Source organism: Zalophus californianus, chromosome 6, assembly GCF_009762305.2.
Source record: "Zalophus californianus isolate mZalCal1 chromosome 6, mZalCal1.pri.v2, whole genome shotgun sequence".
Taxonomy (NCBI): domain Eukaryota; kingdom Metazoa; phylum Chordata; class Mammalia; order Carnivora; family Otariidae; genus Zalophus; species Zalophus californianus.
The window spans coordinates 84143018-84163339 of NC_045600.1; the positions used below are offsets into that span (position 1 = coordinate 84143018).

Genomic DNA, 20322 nt, shown 5'->3' on the forward strand with positions numbered 1-20322 from the left:
TTACACTGTTGTCTCTTTCCCAGACTACTCCTCTGAACACCAGAGAAACTGCATGAATCCTACCCCCCCAACCCCATTGTCCTTAGTAGAATCAGGACCCAGCATGGGACTAGATAAATCCAAAAGACCTCTGTGACCTACCTTCAGGCCATCCTCTGGGAAGTCTCGCAGCACCCACACGGAGTAGGAAAAAATCAAATGCAGGTTTTCTGTGCCTGGGAAGGAAAAGATTTGTCGACAGGTGAAGCCCACCCTGGCCACAGGACTGGGAAGGTGGGTGCACAGGTTGCCCCCGAATTTACTTTCCAGGGAAGATAGTTCTGTCCAAGCACCAGTCACTCAGGGCTGCTTGGCCCTACTGGGCTGGCTACATGCCAAAGGGTTGTCACAGTTCCACCAAGGGGTTACTCTGACCCCAACTGGAGAAACAAAGTTGGGTGAGCACAAGGCAGGGAGCGGACTGACCTGCCGGCATCAGAAATGGACGGAGATCAGGTCCATCTGAACACAATCCTTCCCCACTTCCCTTTCAAAAGTTGGACTTACCCAAATGCTGCAGATACTGCACTGTCCTCTCGTGGCCTTTCAGAGGCGAGTTGGCCTTCTTGGACTGGTCCACCAGCACCTGCAGAGCTGGCCATGAAGTGCCGCCCCAAAAAAGGTCATTAGCCTCTTCCAGGAGGCACATGCCCACGGGAGAGTTACTGTACTTCAGTGGGTTTCCCCTCTCCCCAGACAAGAGACCCTCCCAGATTCGAGAAGCCCCTGCTCCGGCCACCTTTCTCATGGAGCCCCTTCTTCTCGTAGAGGATGATCAGCTCACTGTACTTGTGCGCCTTCTTCAGCACGTGCTCGCTCTCCTCGATGTGGCAGTGGTTGTTCTCCAGGCGCAGCAGAGGGGCCACTAGGGCCACGTTCGTCTGTGGAGGAAGTAGGACTTCCGTGGCAGCCGCGTCGTGAAGGGGCACCCCCACCCCTGTCCCCCTCCTAGCCCAGGCCTGCTTCAGGCCGCAAGGCCAGGGATGGAACCCAAGCCAGAGAAGGCCAACCGCCCTTTATCAGGACTACCGGGAATGGCTTTCACAGCATTATGCTCTTTCACACAGCAGGTTTTCATGTGCTGGAGGGGAGTGCAGGGCAGGAGGGGATACATTCAGGAAACACTGTCCCTGTTTGCCCTGTAGCACCAACCCCAGTCTTACCAGAGAAGATCAGCCCACTGCAAATTCTGGAGCAGTGTCTTGCCTTACCCTCCTAATTCCCAGAAACTCAGAGGTGTCAGGTCAAGGCTAGGTGGTACCCATCATCAAAGATACTTCACTCTTACTGATGGCAATTACCCCAAGGTAGCCCTTTCCCAGCTTCAGGGGACTGGGGAATTGTGGGTACTAAGTGCTTGGAGAACTCACATGGAGGTAGCACTTGAGCAGGGTGGTGTCAATGATTTGCAACAGCTTCTTCTTGGATTTGATGGTGGGAGTGCCTTCCATAAGCGGGGAGGTGCTAGACTGGTGATCAGAGTCATTCAGCTTCTTTACCAACTGGCTTCGTTTCTGCCAAGGCCCGAAAATGTGGGGTTAAGGCCAGGAGTAAATCATCCTTATCACCTGAGCTACTGTAATTCCACATACAGCCAACACAGCTCACACTTATCCACCCTGATCTCACATTAGCATATAATCTTTAGTGGGGATCAAAAGAAATGAATGCCAAATTGCCACAGATCCAGCAACAATTATTTATAGGGTAGTTACTACACACCAGGCACCATGCCAAGAACTTTATGTCATCCTATTTTAAAACTACAACAAATGCAGACATTATTATCATCCCTGCTTTACAAGCGAAGAAGCCAAGGCACAGATAATTAGATCTCTCACAAGCAGCTGAGGCAAGTTTCAAATTAGGATCTAATTCCAAAGCCCATGTTCTTTTATTAAAAAAAAAAAATCAACTTTCTTGAGGTGTAACATACAATAAAATGTACCCTTTTAAAGTATGAATCCATTTTGACACATATGTACATGCATATAACCACGACCCCAATCAAGGAACAGAACATTTTCTATCACCCCAGAAAGTTCCCTCGGGCTTTTCTCAAAGAATCCCACCCACCTCTGACACCACGGATCTGATTTCGATCACTAGAGATTAGTTTTTACCTATTCTAGAACTTCACATAAATATAATCACCCAAGTTGTACTATACTGTGTCTGGCAATGCCCTTCGTCTTATATGCTCTACCATCTCTCTGGCACAGTATCAGGGTCAGCTAACCCACACATTCCAAATGTCAGTGGAGAAGTCCTGGGAAAAACGTGTGCTCGGAGTCCTGAAGCAAAGACACTGGCAACAGAGGGTTTTCTTCAATGCCACAGGCTTAGGAGACATTCTGCCCCAGGAACCTTCTTCACTTGACACAGCCACATGAGCTGTGCAGGGTGCAGACAGAGGCATGTCTGGGTACCCCTGGAGCCCAATGTCAAGGAAGTGCCAAGGCTACACATGCCTGACCAGACCTATGGGACCTTCACTAACCCAGAAGCAGGCGGCAGGTAGCTGGCTTACAATTTCCCGGCAGTCTTTCTCAGTGCCTGCCCAGGGGACCCCCACAGAGGTCTTCACAACACCTATGGGGAAAAAAATTTACTAAGTTCTCGGACTTTGGGTGAGTGCCCAGAAAATAAATAACAGCCCTTTGTGACAGAAGTTTGTGGTGAACAGTCTTTAATGGAGACATTAATTTTAGTGTTCCCTTGCAAATTTCACTTATCTCTCCATAACAGTAAACTGGAAAAAAAAAAAAAAACTTAAATCTAAATACTCCCTCTTAAAAAAAAACCATGTTAGAGAAGAATATTTATTGACAGAGGACTTTCTCAATATACAGCTAAATTTTTAAAAAGTAAGCTACAGAACAACTTTAGTTTGATATCCATTAGCAATAATAACCCCATAAATTTTATTTTTTTATTTTTTAAAGATTTATTTATTTGAGAGAGAGATTGAGAGACCAAGTGTGCGGGAGCGGAGGGGGGGCAAAGGGAGAGGGAGAAAGAATCCTCACACAGACTCCCAGCTGACCTCAAAGCCCAATGCAGGGCTCAAACACAGGACCCCGAGATCATGACCTGAGCCAAAACGAAGAGTCAGCCGCTCAACCAACTGAGCCACCCAAGGGCCCCAATAAATTTTTAAAAAACCGAATTCACGAATACATATCCAAGCATACCTCAGAGACATTGTGAGTCTGGTTCCAGACCACTTCGATAAAGCTAGTATCTCAATAAAGTGAGTTAAATTCATTTCCTGGTTTCACAGTGCATACAAAAGTTATGCTTATGTGTAAGCATGCTTATGGTAGTATTATGTCTAACAAAATAATGTATATACCTTAATTTAAAAATACTTTATTGCTAAAGAAGGCTAACCATCATCTGAGCTTTCAGTGAGTTATAATCTTTTGGCTGGTGGAGGGTTCTGCCTTGATGTTGATGACTCAGGGTTAGGGTGGCTGTGGTAATTTCTCAAAATAAGACAAGGAAGTTTGCCACATCAATTGACTCTTCCTTTCAAGAATGATTTCTCTACAGCATGTGATGCTGTTTGATAGCATTTTACCCACAGAACTTCTTTCAAAATTGGAGTCTACCCTCTCAAACCCTGCCACTGCTTTATTAACTATGTTTATGGGTAATTTTAAATCCTTTGTTGTCATTTCAACAGTCTTCACAGCATCTTCACCAGAACTAGATTCCATCTCAAGAAACCACTTTCTTTGCTCATCTGTAAGAAGCAACTCATCATCCAGTACAGTTTTATCCTGAGATTGCAGCAAGTCAGTCACGACTTCAGGCCCCACTTCTCATTCTAGTTCTCTTGCTATTCCTACCACATCTGCAGTCACTTCCTCCACTGAAGTCTTGCACCCCTCAAAGCCACCGTTGAGGGCTGGAATCAGCTTCTTCCTAACTCCTGTTCATGTTGATATTCTGACCTCTTCCCATGAATCATGAGTGTTTTTTTTAAATTTAAATTTGATTAATTAACATATAATGTATTATTTGTTTCAGGGGTACAGGTCTGTGATTCATCAGTCCTTATATAATACCCAGTGCTCATTACACCACATACCTCCCCAATGTCCATCATCCCGTTACTCCATCCCTCCATCCCCCTCCCCTCCAGCAACCCTCAGTTTGTTTCCTAAGATTAAGAGTCTCTTATGGTTTGTCTCCCTCTCTGGTTTCATCGTTTTTTTCCTCTTCCTCTACAATCCTCTGCCTTGTTTCTTAAATTCCACATATCAGTAAGATCATATGATAATTGTCTTTCTGATTGACTTATTTCGCTTAGCATAATACCCTCTAGTTCCATCCACGTTGTTGCAAATGTCAACATTTCATTTTTTGATGGCTGCGTAATATTCCAGTGTGTGTGTGTGTGTGTGTGTGTGTGTGTGTGTGTGTGTGTGTGTGTATGCCACATCTTCTTTATCCATTCATCTGTTGATGGACATCTGGGCTCTCCATCATTTGGCTATTGGGGACATTTCTGCCGTAAACATTGGGGTGCAGGTGCCCCTTCGGATCAATTTTATCTGTATCTTCGCGGTAAATATCCAATAGTGCAATTGCGGGGTCGTAGGGTAGCTCTATTTTCAACTTTTTGAGAACCTCCACACTGCTTTCCAGAGTGGCTACACCAATTTGTATTCCCACCAACAGTGTAGGAGGGTTCCCCTTTCTCCACATCCCCGCCAACATCTGTCGTTTCCTGACTTAATTTTAGCCATTCTGACTGGCGTGAGGTGGTATCTCATTGAGGTTTTAATTTGTATTTCCCTGATGCTGAGTGATGTTAAGCGCTTTTCCATGTGTCTGTTGGCCATTTGGATGTCTTCTTTGCAGAAATGTCTGTTCATGTCTTCTGCCCATTTCTTGATTGGATTATTTGTTCTTTGGGTGTTGAGTTTGATAAATTCTTTATAGATTTTGGATATTAGACCTTTATCTGATATGTCATTTGCAAATATCTTCTCCCATTCTGTCAGCTGTCTTTTGGTTTTGTCGACTGTTTCCTTTGCTGTGCAAAAGCTTTTTATCTTGATGAAGTCCCAATAGTTCATTTTTGCCTTTGCTTCCCTTGCCTTTGGAGACATGTCTAGCAAGAAGTTGCTGCAGCTAAGGTCAAAGAGGTTGCTGCCTGTGTTCTCCTCAAGGATTTTGATGGATTCCTGTCTCACATTTAGGTCTTTCATCAATTTTGAGTCTATTTTTGTGAGTGGTGTAAGGAAATGGTCCAGTTTCATTCTTCTGCATGTGGCTGTCCAATTTTCCCAACACCATTTGTTGAAGAGACTTTTTCCATTGGATATTCTTTCCTGCTTTGTGGAAGATTAGTTGACCATAGAGTTGAGGATCCATTTCTGGTTCTCTATTCTGTTCCACAGATCCATGTGTCTGTTTTTGTGCCAGTACCGTACTGTCTTGATGATTATAGCTTTGTAATAGAGCCTGAAGTCTGGAATTGTGATGCTGTCGATTTTGGTTTTCTTTTTCAACACTCCTTTGGCTATTTGGGGTAATCATGAGTGTTCTTATGGGATGTAGAATAGTGTATCCTTCCCAGGTTTTTTATTTATTTGGCCCAGATACAGAGGAATCATTATCTATAGCAACTATAGGCTTGTGAAATGTTATTTCTTAAAGAAGACTGGAAAGTTAAAATTACTTCTTGATCCATGGCTGCAGAATGGATGCTGTGTTAGGATGAAAACATTAATCTTACTGTACATCTCCATCAGAGCCCTTGGGTGACCAGGTGCATTTCAAATAAGCAGTCACATTTTGAAAGGAATCTTTCTTTCTGAGCTGCAGGTCTGAACAGTGGGCGTAAAATATTCAGTAAACCATATTATAAACAGACGTGCTGTCATCCAGGCTTTTGTTGTTCCATTTATAGAGCACAGGCAGAGCAGATGTAGCATCATTTTTAAGGGCCCTAAGATTTTCAAAATGGTCAAAGAGCACTGGCTCCAACTTCAAGTCACCAGCTGCATTAGCCCCTAACAGGAGAGTCAACCTGTCCTTAGAAGCTTTGAACCCAAGCACTGACTTCTCTTCTTTAGCTATGAAAGTCCTAGTTGGCATTTCCTTCCAACAGAAGGCTGTTTCATACACTGAAGATCTGTTGTTAAGTGGAGCCACCTTCATTAATGATCTCACCTAGATCTTCTGGAGAACTTGCTGCAGCTTCTACATCAGCACTTGCTGCTTCACCTCGAACTTTATGTCATGGAAACGCCTTCCTTCTTAAACCTCATGAATCAACCTCTGCTAGCTTCCAACTTTTCATCTAGCTTCCTCACCCCTCTCAGCCTTCATAGATTTGAAGAGAGTTAGGGCCTTGCTCTGGATTAGGCTTTGACAAAAGGGAATGCTGTGGCTGGTTTGATTTCTACCCAAACCACTAAAACTTTCTCCAAATCAGCAATAAGGCTGTTTCCTTTTCTTATTCATGTTACTGATGTAGCAGTTTTAATTTCCTTTAAGAATTTTTCTTCTGTACTCACAACTTGGCTAAGTGGCACAAGAGGCCTAGAGTTTGGCCTATCTTGGCTTTTGACATGCTTTTCTCACTAAGCTTAATTATCTTTACTTTTGATTAGCAATTCTTCCTTTCACTTGAACACTTAGAGGCCATTGTAGGGTTAATAATTGACTTAATTTCAAAATTGTTGTGTCTCAGGGAATAGGGAGACCCAAAAAGTAGAAGAGGCAGGAACAGCCAGTTGGTCGAGTAGTCAGAACACACAGACATTTATTAAGTTTGCCATCTTATATGGGCACAGCTGGTGGCATGCCAAAACAATTACAACAGTGACATCAAAGATCAATGATCACAGATCACAAAAATATAATAATAATGAAAAAACTTGAAATGTGAGAATTACCAAAATGTGACACAGACACAAAGTGAGTAAATGCTGTTGGAAAAATGGTGCCAAAAGACTTGCTCAATGCAGAGTTGGTGCAAATCTTCAGTTTGTTAAAAAAAAAAAAGCAGCATCTGTGAAGCAAAATAAAGGAGGTGTGCCTCTAAAGGTCTAGAAGGACAACACTATAATGTTCATTACTTTTCTCTGGGTGGTAGGGTTATGGGTGATTCGTACTTTTGCTTTATACTTTTCTGTGTTTGCCCAGTTTCCTGCATAGAGCATGTATTTTCCCAAAAGTATGTATGTTCCAAAAGAGTGTTTCAAAAAACTTATTATTTTCTATCAACTAAGATTTATTCTTTTTAGTTCCCAGAAGAGCTTAGTGTAAATTTACCAGAAATCAAGTACATTTCCTGCTATCAAGATTTGGCATCAAACAGCTCAATGGTATGACTGAGCAGGGAGATGGAAGAGAAAGAAATGTGCCCAGCCCACCATGACTTCTATGGCATTCATTTATGGAATGTCTATGGAATTTGAGAAGGCCTGCCCTTCTCTGCCACAGAAAAGAGGTACTGCAACTCCCAGGTAAACTCTTCCACACACCTCTGTATCATACCTACCTGTGTCAGGTAGTCAATCAGAGCTAAGTGTGCCTTCTCCAATTCAGCCCCCGAGAGCACAGGCAGCGGGTTAGGATACTGCAGCTGCTTCCTGTAGTCTGTGGGCAGCAGGTCCGGGTACAGGCCCATCACATGGGTAGGATCTACATGGAAGGTAAACATGATTCCCCAGAAAGGACCACAGCAATTTAGGGATCAGATAAAACAAGACCATTACTACAGCAAAATAAGTTCCAGACTGATTTTTAAGTTTTTTTATATTTTACATAATCTCTATACCCAACATCAAGAGTTGCATGCTCTACTGAATGAGCCAGCCAGGCACCCTCAGACTGATTTTTTTAAAAAGAATGACTCCAAGTTCATAAAAACTCAATTAGCTCTACACTTCTATAATCTGAGCACTATTTATATGTATATTTCACTAAACCATTACAAAAATGGCTTGACTCTATCTGCCAAGCCATATACAAATACACATATGCAGAACTAGAATGGAAAATTTATGAATTCTCTGAAAGTGGAGAAGAAAACATATTCCAAGAAAAAATTGCTAAGATACTAAAATTGATCGCTTCTTGGCCTTTTGGCTAAGAACAAGTTTAAGATATTAAAGTTGAAAAAAATCAATAGCCTTAAAAAATAAAAGAATTGTATGTCAAAAAAAGAATTATTACCAAAACAAATTACTATTACTAAAACAAAGCCAGACAATAGGCTAAGGCATATATTCGCAGCATATATGGCAAGAGGCTAATAAGTTAATTATATAAAACATAAATTGGTAAAAAAAAAGATCTCATCTGATAAACAGGCAAAAGACATGAACAACTGACAAGAAAATAATATAAATAAGTGGGAAAACGTTCTGCTACATTAAGAATCAAAGCAGTACATTTAATTAGTAAAATTAGTAAAAAAAATTTTTACATGATACTACCCAATGCTTGCAGTATTATGAGACTGAATAACTCTTACACTGCCAAGGCAAAAATACTCTACCTCAAGAAGGAAAGAGGCACTTGGACCCACTAATCCCACTTCTAGGAGTTTACCCTAAGAAAACAGTCTAAAGGCGGGGGTGGGGGGAGGAAGACACATCTGAATGAACAGGTCATGTAATGAACATTATTTGTAACAATGCAATTCTGGAAACAATGTGGAATTCCTTCAGCAGCAGAACTATAGTCTATTCAACTAAGAGACTATAAGGCAATCATTACAAATTATAATTATGAAGGGCACACAGCAACATGGAAACGGTACATTTTTAACATTTTTAAGTAACAAAAACTATAAAAGCATATACTGTTATGATTATCATTACACTGAGATGTACACATGTGGAAAAAGCTTGGATGAAAAAGAGACAAAATGAGAGTCAAGGCTAGATCTAGAGTAAATTTTTTTTTTCCTTTAACACTTTAATAAATGTTTTGTCCTAGCATTACTTTATTTTCATTAAAATTAAAAAAAAAAAAAAAGTTGGAGGACCAGGAGAAGGCCATGTCCCTTCTAGAAGGAGCTGAGCTCCAGGCAAGCAGACCAGAAGAGAAATGTTACCCAGCCTTGCCTTGAAGCCTCCAGAACCCACATCATCCCCAAGAAACCTTTGTCTGACCCCAGTATTTCTGCCAAGCTAGGAAGACTGTGTTCCTCAAAACCTGAGAATTATGATAATGTGAAACAGACACTCCTGGGAAGCTGAAAGGGACAGCAGGCGGATCTGTGTGGCTGCCACACAGAAGCACAGTCTGAGGAATGCAGACAACCGCTGGGGGCCCGGAGTGAATCCACCACCCTCGCCTAGGCTTTGCCAGCCTCCCGCACTACGGTGTGTGTCTACAGATGTGGCTCTAATCACATCGCTCTACTTAAAACCTTGTGATGTCACCTGAAGCCTACAATACAAAGTCCAAAGTCCAAAGTCCCCTGCAGCACTCAAGGGCCTCTAAGATTTAGACCCAACATCTCTTTCTCATATGACCTATCAAGCACCACCAACATCACAGTGGGCTGGGGCTCACAGACCCTCAGCCACCACTGAGTCCTCCTGCCACCCACCCTTCCTTTACACTCTGCTTTTCCTTCTATCTTCCAGAGCCCAGTCACCTCCTCTTGAGACTCCTGACTTACTTCTCCACAACCCTGGAGACACTTATTCCAACATTTCACCGATAGTTTTACATGTAAGAACTTTGTGATCGTATAACAGGTCTTACTTATCCACGAAGCCCAAGATCAGAGGTAGAGCTGGTACTGAAATCGCTTATCTGATTCGCCTTTGGCCCACATGTTCACCGAGTCCAGGATTATGCCACACATTGAATCCCCAGTAATATAGATAGGTAATTCACAATGGGATTATAGTCCTTATGCAGAACAAAGGATACAGATCAGCTCTGCTCTAGCCACATGGATCTGGCTGCTCCTGGAACACACTAGGAGCATTCCAACCTCACCACCTTGGTACCAGCCATTCCCTTAGCCTGCAGTGCACCTGCCCAGACACCTGCCCGGTTCATTAAATAGCTTCCTTCAGGCCCTAACTTCTCAGAGATGCCTTCCCTGACCATTTTATCTTAAATTGTAATCCTAATTCCCATCTTCAGTACTCCTTATCCCCATTCCCCTGCTTTATTTTTCTTAGGATTTACCACTTCCCAATATATTATAAATTTGCTTATTTATTTGGGTGTCTGCCCCCTCTCCAACAGAATATAAGCCCCACTACCTGGTATCCAGCATAATCTCCAACGCACGGTAGAAGCTTGATAAAATTTTTATTGACTAAATAAGTAATGAATATAGTATCTGAACAAATTCAATAGTCTAAGGCTCAACTTCAAGATCTAAATATGGGTTTCAAGAAATATAAAAACTGGGGCAGCTGGGTGGCTCAGTCAGTTAAGCATCTGCCTTCGGCTCAGGTCATGATCCCAGGGTCCTGGGATCCAGCCCCAAGTGGGGCCCCCTCTTCAGCGGGGAGTCTTCCTCCCCCTCTCCCTCTGCACCCACCCCCTGGCTTGTGCTCTCTCTCTCTCAAATAAATAAATAAAATATTAAAAAAAAAGAAATATAAAAACTATCTTATTCACATTCTTGCCATTCCGCACATCATGCTCAACCACCAAGACTCCAAAACTCCATGGTCTCAATGCAGTGTGTCTTTTTACCAAGCTCCTGTGCAAATACCTATAGTACTTACCTTTCTATCTTGCCTTAGAGCTTTTTATGTACAAGTTGTAGGTTGCCATAAGGAAATAATCTAAAATATTGGTTCTTAAACATTTTTAGGATCTAAGACATCAGAGGGTATGATCAAACATTCTAATCCTCTCTCCAGAAAAACCCACATATGAAAAAAATTTTTACATCAAGTCTAGGGTGGTTCACAAACTTGATAAAGTCCACTCACAGGCCCTATGTCCCCAGTGGGAGCAGACAGAGCTTCTTTCTCACTCACAAGGGGTAGAAATAGGCCACCCTTATAAGAAACCTATCTGTGGAACACAGTAAAGTGAGAGGCAGGAAAAGCAAACCTAGGCCCAGTCCATCCTACACTAGGGGCATCAAAGGACACTAGGCCTGGTAGTATGACCTTCCAGCCGTCTGAGACTGTTCTCTGAAGCCTGGCCTCCCTCTGGCTCCAAAGAGACATCCCTCTACAAAGTTTCCTTCTGCTCCTATTCCACGCCCCTGAAAGCAGTCCTCCAACTTGGCATCCCAGGTATACTCTACAACCTGAGTTTCTTTAATATGAATTAGTTAACACAGTTCATAAGTGGAATATTATCATTATGAGGCAAAAGTTGTGTTGGGGGGCACCTGGGTGGCTCAGTTGTTTAAGCGTCTGCCTTTGGCTCAGGTCATGACCCCAGGGTCCTGGGACTGAGCCCCGCATCGGGCTCCCTGCTCAGTGGGGAGCCTGCTTCTCCCTCTCCCTCTGTGCTCTCTCTCTCTCCAATAAATAAAATCTTATATTAAAAAAAGTTGTGTTGATTTGTATGCAAATTTCCAGCTTGTTAATGTTTTAAAGTGACCAGGTAAGCTTACTCACAATTTTTTTTTTTTTTAAAGATTTTATCCCTTTATTTGACAGAGAGAGAGATAGCGAGAGAGGGAACACAAGCAGGGGGAGTGGGAGAGGGAGAAGCAGGGAGCCCGATGTGGGACTCGATCCCAGGACCCCGGGATCATGACCTGAGCCGAAGGCAGACGCTTAACGACTGAGCCACCCAGGTGCCCAAGCTTCCTCACAATTAAAGAAAAAGCCTTACCTATACAGGGAGACCTAAAGAAAAGAACTGAAACAGAAGTGACCTCTTTTAGTGCAAGGAGTGGCTGGCTGGTTAGTAGCTTCAAAATCCACTATACTTTCTATTAAGTTAAACCAGCTGGAAAAGCTGAGAGTAAAAATAAAGCAAAGATGTTCGCCCCACGTTCATTTTTTTGGGGGATCTCATAAAGAAGTCTATACCCAGGATCACACTTTTTATTTTGATGAAACTAGTTTCTGTTAGAAGCAAATATTCTCAAAGATTTGTATCTCAAAGGAGAAAGCATAGCCTCAAGGTTCAAGACTGCAAAGCACCACCATGCTGAGTACCAATAACAGTGGGCATTTAATGTTAGTAGGACAGCTATTGTTTTCGTATTCCACTGACCAAGCTGCCTATGTCTTGAGTGGTCTGCCCCAACCTCACTTCTCCCATAAGCCCTGTTATTTCCCAAGAGTATTCTATTATAGAATATAAGGATTTGCAGGACCATATTAAAGCCCTCATAGCAAAAATGCCTGCACCTTGATATACGTAAAAAAGAGTGCCTTGGGTGCCATGTATGAATATTCTAGCCACTGGAAAGAGATCTCACCTCTCTACTCTAAGTAAATAAAGGGATAGTGGAAGTCTGTGTTTATGGGTGAGACCAGGTACACAAGATAAGGACTGCAAATATATAACACTGTGGCCACCCACAAGATCCTGTGAGGCACGAGGATCAACTGAAATGAGCAGAAACTAGCCCCAGTTTCAGATGTCTAGCACCATTTCTCCCATCCTTTCCAGTTTCCCCTCCCTCCATGAGGTCCATCCAAGGCCAAACCCATGTGTTACCTGTGCCAAGCTTAGCAAAGACCTGCATGGACTCATCAAAACGCTTCTGGCAGAAGAGGTTGAAGGCATACAAGTTCTTGATGTGATGGATCTGTTGCTGCTTTTCGCTGTCAGAATCATCTTTCATCTCCTAGTAAGAGAGTAGAACAGGTAAGAGCGCATTCATTCAACAAATATTTATTCAGTATATACTAGGGATCAGACAACATCATAGGAGGTCCGCATGCCAAAGTGTACAAGACAAGCCACATGGCACCTGCCCTCAAAGACTGTCCTGACAATCTAACCACAAGACTGAGAAGAAACTCTGCAATTAAAATGCAACACTGTTTCTACAAAATACCTGAGCAGTACCCCTGAAAACGGTCAAGGTCATGAAAAACAAGGAAACTGTAAGAAACTGTCATACAGGGGCGCCTGGATGGCTCAGTCGTTAAGCGTCTGCCTTTAGCTCGGGTCATGATCCCAGGGTCCTAGGATCGAGCCCCGCATCGGGCTCCCTGCTCGGCAGGAAGCCTGCTTCTCCCTCTCCCACTCCCCCTGTTTGTGCTCCCTCTCTCGCTGTGTCTCTGTCAAATAAATAAAAAATACTAAAACAAATTAAAAAAAAGAAACTGTCATACATCAGAGGACACTAAGGACACAGAACAACTAAATACAATGTAATTTCTGGATTTGAAACTGGAACAGAAAAAGGGCATTAACTAATGGAAAAACTGGTGAAATCTGAATAAAGTCTAGAGTTTAGTTTAAAAACACAAAAAAATCAAAACTAAAAACAGGGTGAGTGAGGACAGAATGCAGGGCATTTAATGTCACTGGCACAGCTGGGCAAGGTTAAGAGCTAAATTAATGCAGCTATTTATTATCTTTGTTTCTTCCTTATAACCTTTTATTCCCCTTATATTCTTTTTAACCAATCTTTACCACATTTAATTTCTTCCTTCAAAATTTCTTTCCATTTCTTCCCTTCTTTTTCTTTCCTATTCTGTTGCCATCACCCCACTCCAGACCACCATCACCACAGGGCCACACCCCGTCTAAGCCCTCTTGGTGCTTTACAGGTTTTCAGAACCTGGCACAGCCTTCTTCTCTAGCTTATTCCCAGACGCTCAAGCATCACCCTCCACTCCAGTCAGGATGAGCTCCAAGCCATTTCTCCACTTGTTTTCTCTTAACTTCCTCAGGCTCTTACTGCTCCCTCTTTCCCCACCTGATCCTGATCTCGCCTATTCACAAAGGGTCCAACCCTGGGATGTCCTGTCCAGCCCACAGGGAACTGTCCTCTGGCTAAAATTCTGCTCCACATTTTGTCAATAGCGAAGTTTAACATGTACTCGCCCTCTGAAAGTTTCATGTATATTCTTTGATTTATTTAAATAAAAGACAGGTTCCCAAAGAGCTAAGATGGTATCAACCAACCTTCTTTCCTCATAGTACAACACCTAGTAAGTGCAAGTCTAGAAAAGAGAAGGGAAAAATGGAAACCCACTTCCACCTTCTCTACCGAAGATTAAACACATAACCTGCAGCAGGAAGATCACTGAAAAGACCCAAGACCCTCCTGTGAAGAAAAACAGATACTAAAAAAGCTATGTGCTGCATGACACCCTTTAAAGTTCAAAAACTAAATTATTCAAGCACACATATATATGTAAATGGTTAACAAAAAACAACCTTTTAAAATTTATTAATCCCAGTATAACAAACATAGTGTTATATCAGTTTCAGGTGTACACAGCAGTGACTCCACACTTGCATACATCGTCACAGGGGCACGCCGTAATCCCCAGCACCGACTTCCCCCATCCCCCACCACCTCCCCCTCTGGTAAGTTAAAAATCTGCTTTTGTGGTTTGTCTTTTTCATCCCTTTTGTTTCTTAAATTCCACATGAGTGAAATCATATGGTATTTGCCTTTCTCTGACTGATTTCACTTAGCATTACACGCTCTAGCTCCATTCACGTTGTTGCAAATGGCAGGATTTCATTCTTTTTGATGGCTGAGTAATATTCCATATTACCGATTTGAGATATATAGATATATATAAATATCTATCTCAGCTCTTCTTTATCCATTCATCTATTGATGGATACTTACGTTGCTTCCATATCTTGGCTATTGTAAATAATGCTGCAATAAACTTAGGGGCGCATATATCTTTTCGAATTAGTGTTTTTGTATTCTTTGGGTAAATACCCAGTGGTGGAATTACGGGATCATATGGTAATTCTTTTTTTAATTTTTTAAGGAACCTCCATATTGTTTTCCATAGCAGCTGCACCAGTTTGCATTCCTGCCCACAGTTCATAAGGGTTTTTCTTTCTTCACATCCTCACCAACCCTTGCTGTTCCTTGTGTTTTTTATTTTAGCCATTCTGACGGGCGTGAGGTGTATCTCATTGTGGTTTTGGCAGCTCCCTCCGCCTTCTGTTTCTCTTCTGATATCTCCCCACAGTTTCACGACTGCCCACGGTTTACCTTGCCAAAGGCAGTAGCTTTTCTGCTTGTAGAGATCCAAATATATATTCTTACATCTCAGGCTGATTTTTCATGGGTGTTCAAAATGGTTTGATAGATATCCAGCTAAATTCTGGGGACCAGTTGAAACGGAGTCCCCTCCTCTGCCATCTTGCCTCCACTTTTCATTGTGGTTTTGATTTGCATTTCCCTGATGATGAGTGATGTTGAGCATTTTTTCATGTGTCTGTTGGCTATCTGTATGGCTTTCTTTGGAGAAATCTCTGTTCATGTCTTCTGCCCATTTTGTAATTGGATTATTTGCTTTCTGAATGTGCAGTTGTACAAGTTCTTTATGTATTTTGGATACTAACCCTTTATTGAATACGTCATTTGTAAATATCTTCTACCATTCCACAGGTTGTCTTTTAGTTTTGTTGATGGTTTCCTTTGCTGTGCAGAAGCTTTTCATTTTGATGTAGTCCCAATATTTTATTTTTGCTTTTGTTTCCCTTGCCTGAGGAGATGTATCTAGAAAAATGCTGCTATCGCCTATATCAGAGAACGTACTGCCTGTGTTATCTTCTATGATTTTGACGGTTTCAGGTCTCACATTTAGGTCTTTAATCTATTCTGAGTTTATTTTTGTGTATGGTGCAAAAAAGTGATCCAGTTTCATTCTTTTGCATACTGCTGTCCAGTTTTCCCAGCACCATTTTTGAAGAGATTTTTTTATCCATTGTATATTCTTGCCTCCTTTGTTGCAGATTAATTAACCATATAATCATGGGTTTATTTCTGAGCTATTCTGTTTCATTGATCTTTGTGTCCATTTTTCTGCCAGTACCATACTGTTTTGATTCCTACAGCTTTACAGTGTATCTTGAAATCTGGCATTGTGATACCTCCCCTCCAACTTTGTTTTCCTTTCTCAAGATTGTTTTGGGTATTTGGGGTCTTCTGTGGGTTACATACAAATTTTAGTACTGTTATAGTTTTGTGAAAAATGCTCTTGGCATTTTGATAGGGATTGCACTGAATCTATAGATTGCTTTTGGTAGTATGGAGATTTGAACAATATTAATTCTTCCATTCATTGGCATGGGCTATCTTTCCATTTGTGTCATCTTCAATTTTTCATCAGTGTTTTCAGAGTACAGGTCTTTCACCTCCTTGGGTAAGGTTTATTCCTAAGTATTTTATTCTTTTTGGTGCAATTGTAAATGGGATAGTTTTCTTAATTTCTCTTTCCACTATTTCATTGTTAGTGTATAGAAATGCCACAGATTTCTGTAGATTGATTTTGTATCCTGTGACTTTACTGAATTCATTTATCAGTTCCAGCAGTTTTTTGGTGGAGTCTTTTGGGTTTTCTATATATAGTATCATGCCATCTGCAAATAGGGATAGTTTTACTTCTTCCTTACTGATTTGGATGCCTTTTATTTCTTTTTGTTGTCCAACTGCTGTGGCTAACACTTCCAGTACTATGTTGAATAAAAGTGGTGAAAGTGGACATCTTTATCTTTTTCCTGACCTTAGGGGAAAGGTTCTCAGTTTTCCCCATTTAGGATGATATTAGCTGTAGGTTTTTCATATATGGCCTTTATTATGTTGAGGTATATTCCCTCTAAACCTACTTTGTTGAGGGTTTTATCATGAATAGATGTTGTACTTTGTCAAATGCTTTTTCTGGGTCTACTGAAATAATCATTATGGTTCTTATCCTTTCTCTTATTGATGTGATGTATCAGGCTGACTGATTTGCAAATACTGAACCACCCTTGCAACCCAGGAAGAAATCCCACCTGATTGTGGTGAATGATTTTTTAATGTACTGTTGGATTCAGTTAGGAAGTATTTTATTGAGGATTTTTGCATCTGTGTTCATCAGGGATACTGACCCAGGGATACTGTAGTTCTCCTTTTTTTGTAGTATCTTTAACTGGTTTTGGTATCTGGGTAATGCTGACCTCATAGAAGGAATTTGGAAGCTTTCCTTCCTCTTCTGTTTTTTGGAATAGTTTGAGAAGAATAGGCATTAACTCTTCTTTAAATGTTTGGTAGAGTTCACCTGTGAAGCCATCTGGTCCCGGTCTTTTGTTTTTTGGGAGTTTTTTGATTACTGATTCAATTTCATTGCTGGTAATCAGTCTGTTCAAATTTTCTATTTCTTATTGATTCAGTTTTGGGAGGTTATATGTTTCTAGGAATTTATTTATATCTTCTAGGTTGTCCAATTTGTTGGTATATAATTTTTCATAATCTCATAATCCTCTTTGTATTTCTGTAGTGTCAACTTCTCCTCTTTCATTTCTAATGTTGTTTGAGTCCTCTCTTTTTTGATGAGTCTGGCTAAATTGGCTATTACCAATTTTGTTGATCTTTTCAAAGAATTAGCTCCTGGTTTCATTAATTTGTTCTACTGTATTGTTTTGTTTCTATTTCACTTATTTCTGCTCTGATCTTTATTATTTCCTTCCTTCTGCTGGTTTGGAGTTTTGATTGTTGTTTTTCTAGCTCTTTTAGGTGTAAGGTTAGGTTGTTGATTTGAGATTTTTCAATAAGAAATACATTTTTAAAGAGCACAATAAACACAAATTTCGGATAATGGCTTGTCTGGAGGGGAGGCAGAAGAATGAGATGGAGAGGAACATATAGGTTATGTAAGCTGTTTTTCTTGGGTAGGATGGTGGGTTCATGGGTATTTATTATTTTAAAAATGAAAAAATATTAGGGCAATGCATGAGTGACAAAAAAATACAAATAAAGTAGTAAGATGCTGAAATTAAATGCCCCAAGAAAAACACAATCTTTATGGGATAGTAAATATTTCTAACGATTAAGACTGGATTTTTGTTTTAAATCCAAAATGTATATATCCAAGATAAATACCACCCTTCAAAAGTATCTATCAGGGGCACCTGGGTGGCTCAGTCATTAAGTGTCTGCCTTCAGCTCAGGTTATGATCCCAGGGTCCTGGGATTGAGCCTTGCATCAGGCTCCCTGCTTGGCGGGAAGCCTGCTTCTCCCTCTCCCACCCCCCCTCTCTCGCTGTGTCTCTGTCAAATAAATAAAATCTTAAAAAAAAAAAAAAAAAAAACAAAAGCATCTGTCACGTGACTATAAACATAAATTCCAAAATTTGTGACCACTGCTTTCCTCTCAGAAATAATTTACAAAATACTCTAAAAACTAAGCTTTTTAAATATTCATAAAAATCTCTTCTCTTTTACTAAATTAGCACTGTCTAGTTTAAGGTCTAGGATCAGAATGACCTTTGGTTGTTTCCTAAAATCAAATCCACTCTCTACAGACAATAATCACCACTGGGGATATTTAAAAGAACAAGACAAGTCTCAGAAGTCAGTCTCCAAGAAGTGTGTTGGCAATGAGAGAACTGCCAAAGCAAAAGCATGGGCACTACTTGGCTGTGAACAACATTCCATCCTAACATTTAAGGAGAGTGGCAGCCATAAATATAAGAGTGCAGCCCCCCAATGCAGCAACTCGAGGTGGTTTCAGAAACCTGAAGAAGGCCTGCTTATCCAAAGACAGGGATCTACTGTTGGAAGGAATTCTGAAAAGCCCTCTAAGTTGTTGCATTCAATCAGACTATAATCTTACATTATGATTGTTATTTTATTTCATTTTTTTATGATTGTTATTTTAATGCTTACATTGTCTTATTTTTCAAGGCTATTAAATTATCAAGGCTACATCGTATCTATTAAATTATTTTATTGTCTTCTAAATTCTAGGAGATACTATTATTATAATTGGCATTCATTCTACATTTGACAGATAAGCCATCTGAAAAAGTGAAATTATTTAGTTATATAGATACTTTATGGCAGAGTCAGACCCTGAATCCAAGTCCCTTAAACTTGCAGCTCTGTGCTTATTCTACCAGTCCAAACTAAACATAAACATCTAAACCAAAATCACTTGCTTTGGAGAACAATGAGGAAGGCAGACTCACATCCAAATCTCAGAAATAGTACTTACTGCGAGCTGTAGAGCCAATTCAAACTGCTTGTCCTGGAGAAGCTGTTGGATTTGGGTTGCCATGGGGACAGGAATGAGTCTCCAAACAAAATGATTGCTGGCCACATAGATAATGTTTGATCTGGAGGCAGGAATAAGAATATTAGCAAAAGAGCATAGGCTTTATGATGACACAGGTGATTTTAAAAGCTTTGCCATAATATGGCAGCTATAGTAAAAAAAGAAATTCCTTACCCTCCTGAGGTAATGAAGCGGGGCCTTTGCAATTCAATGCTCTGGACCAGAAGCCTTGGTTCAAATGTTCGGATCTCCACATATCGAGGCAAAACTGCAACGATGTAGGGAGGCTGGTGCTCTGTACAAGAAAGAACACTTTGAGCTGTAGACCTGGTCTAAGGCTTTAGGTTTAGGGATTGCTTCAATTTCCCATTTCTAAGCTGCATTCAGATGGGATCTCCAAATAGTCCACTACTCAAATACCAAGCGAGGATCCTACGCTGTGATTTCCAAAGGGAAAAAAAAAATTGTTTTGTCCAAGTGACGCTAAGAGAAATCTCGTGCACAAGAAGGATGCATCCAGCTTTGCTGAGAGTGACCTGATCCCACTCCTACCATCAGGTGAAAGCTTCACCTGCTCCCTTTCTCATCAGTCACAAAACCAAGGCAGAGAAAGGGCAGCTGCAGCTGCCCCTAACAACGCATCAGTGGGAGGTTACATGACCTCTTCTTTCATTCTCTTGGGAAGGGCAAGAGGAAGGCAACTTCTTTTTTCCCTAAAATGAGGCTAAAGAGAGTTCCACATTTCTGGCAAAGGTTGTTTCTGCTTGAGATTTTCACAGGGAAAAGATGCAAAACTCCACCTGACGGCTTAATGGGTCACAGAGAAAGCAGCTGGTTGGCATTCTCAGTGTGGCAGTTTTCTACCACTTATATGAGGTCCAATCATGGAAAGAGAAAGTAGAAGGGCCGGGGGAGGGAGAAAAGGCTTGTTAATAGATACGGAGTTTTACTGTTGCAAGATGAGAAAGTTTTGAAATCTGTTGCATGGACAATGTGAATATGCAAAACTACTGAACTGTAATAGAATATAATGGTAAAGATGATAGATTTTATGTTTTTTTTTTTTACCACAATTAAAATAGAAAAATTTTTAAAGGGAAAAAAAAAGTAA

The 20322-nt window shown here is 41.0% G+C and overlaps 1 protein-coding gene across 1 annotated transcript in view; it reads right to left on the bottom strand.

The window, feature by feature from the left end:
• VPS39 (VPS39 subunit of HOPS complex) overlaps positions 1–20322 on the bottom strand; it is a 48878-nt gene that overhangs the window by 7276 nt on the left and 21280 nt on the right. Inside the window, 8 exon segments of the mRNA XM_027570593.1 lie at positions 142–215; positions 547–633; positions 779–920; positions 1410–1553; positions 7565–7707; positions 12682–12811; positions 19152–19272; positions 19386–19506. Coding sequence (XP_027426394.1) covers positions 142–215; positions 547–633; positions 779–920; positions 1410–1553; positions 7565–7707; positions 12682–12811; positions 19152–19272; positions 19386–19506 — 962 coding nt within the window.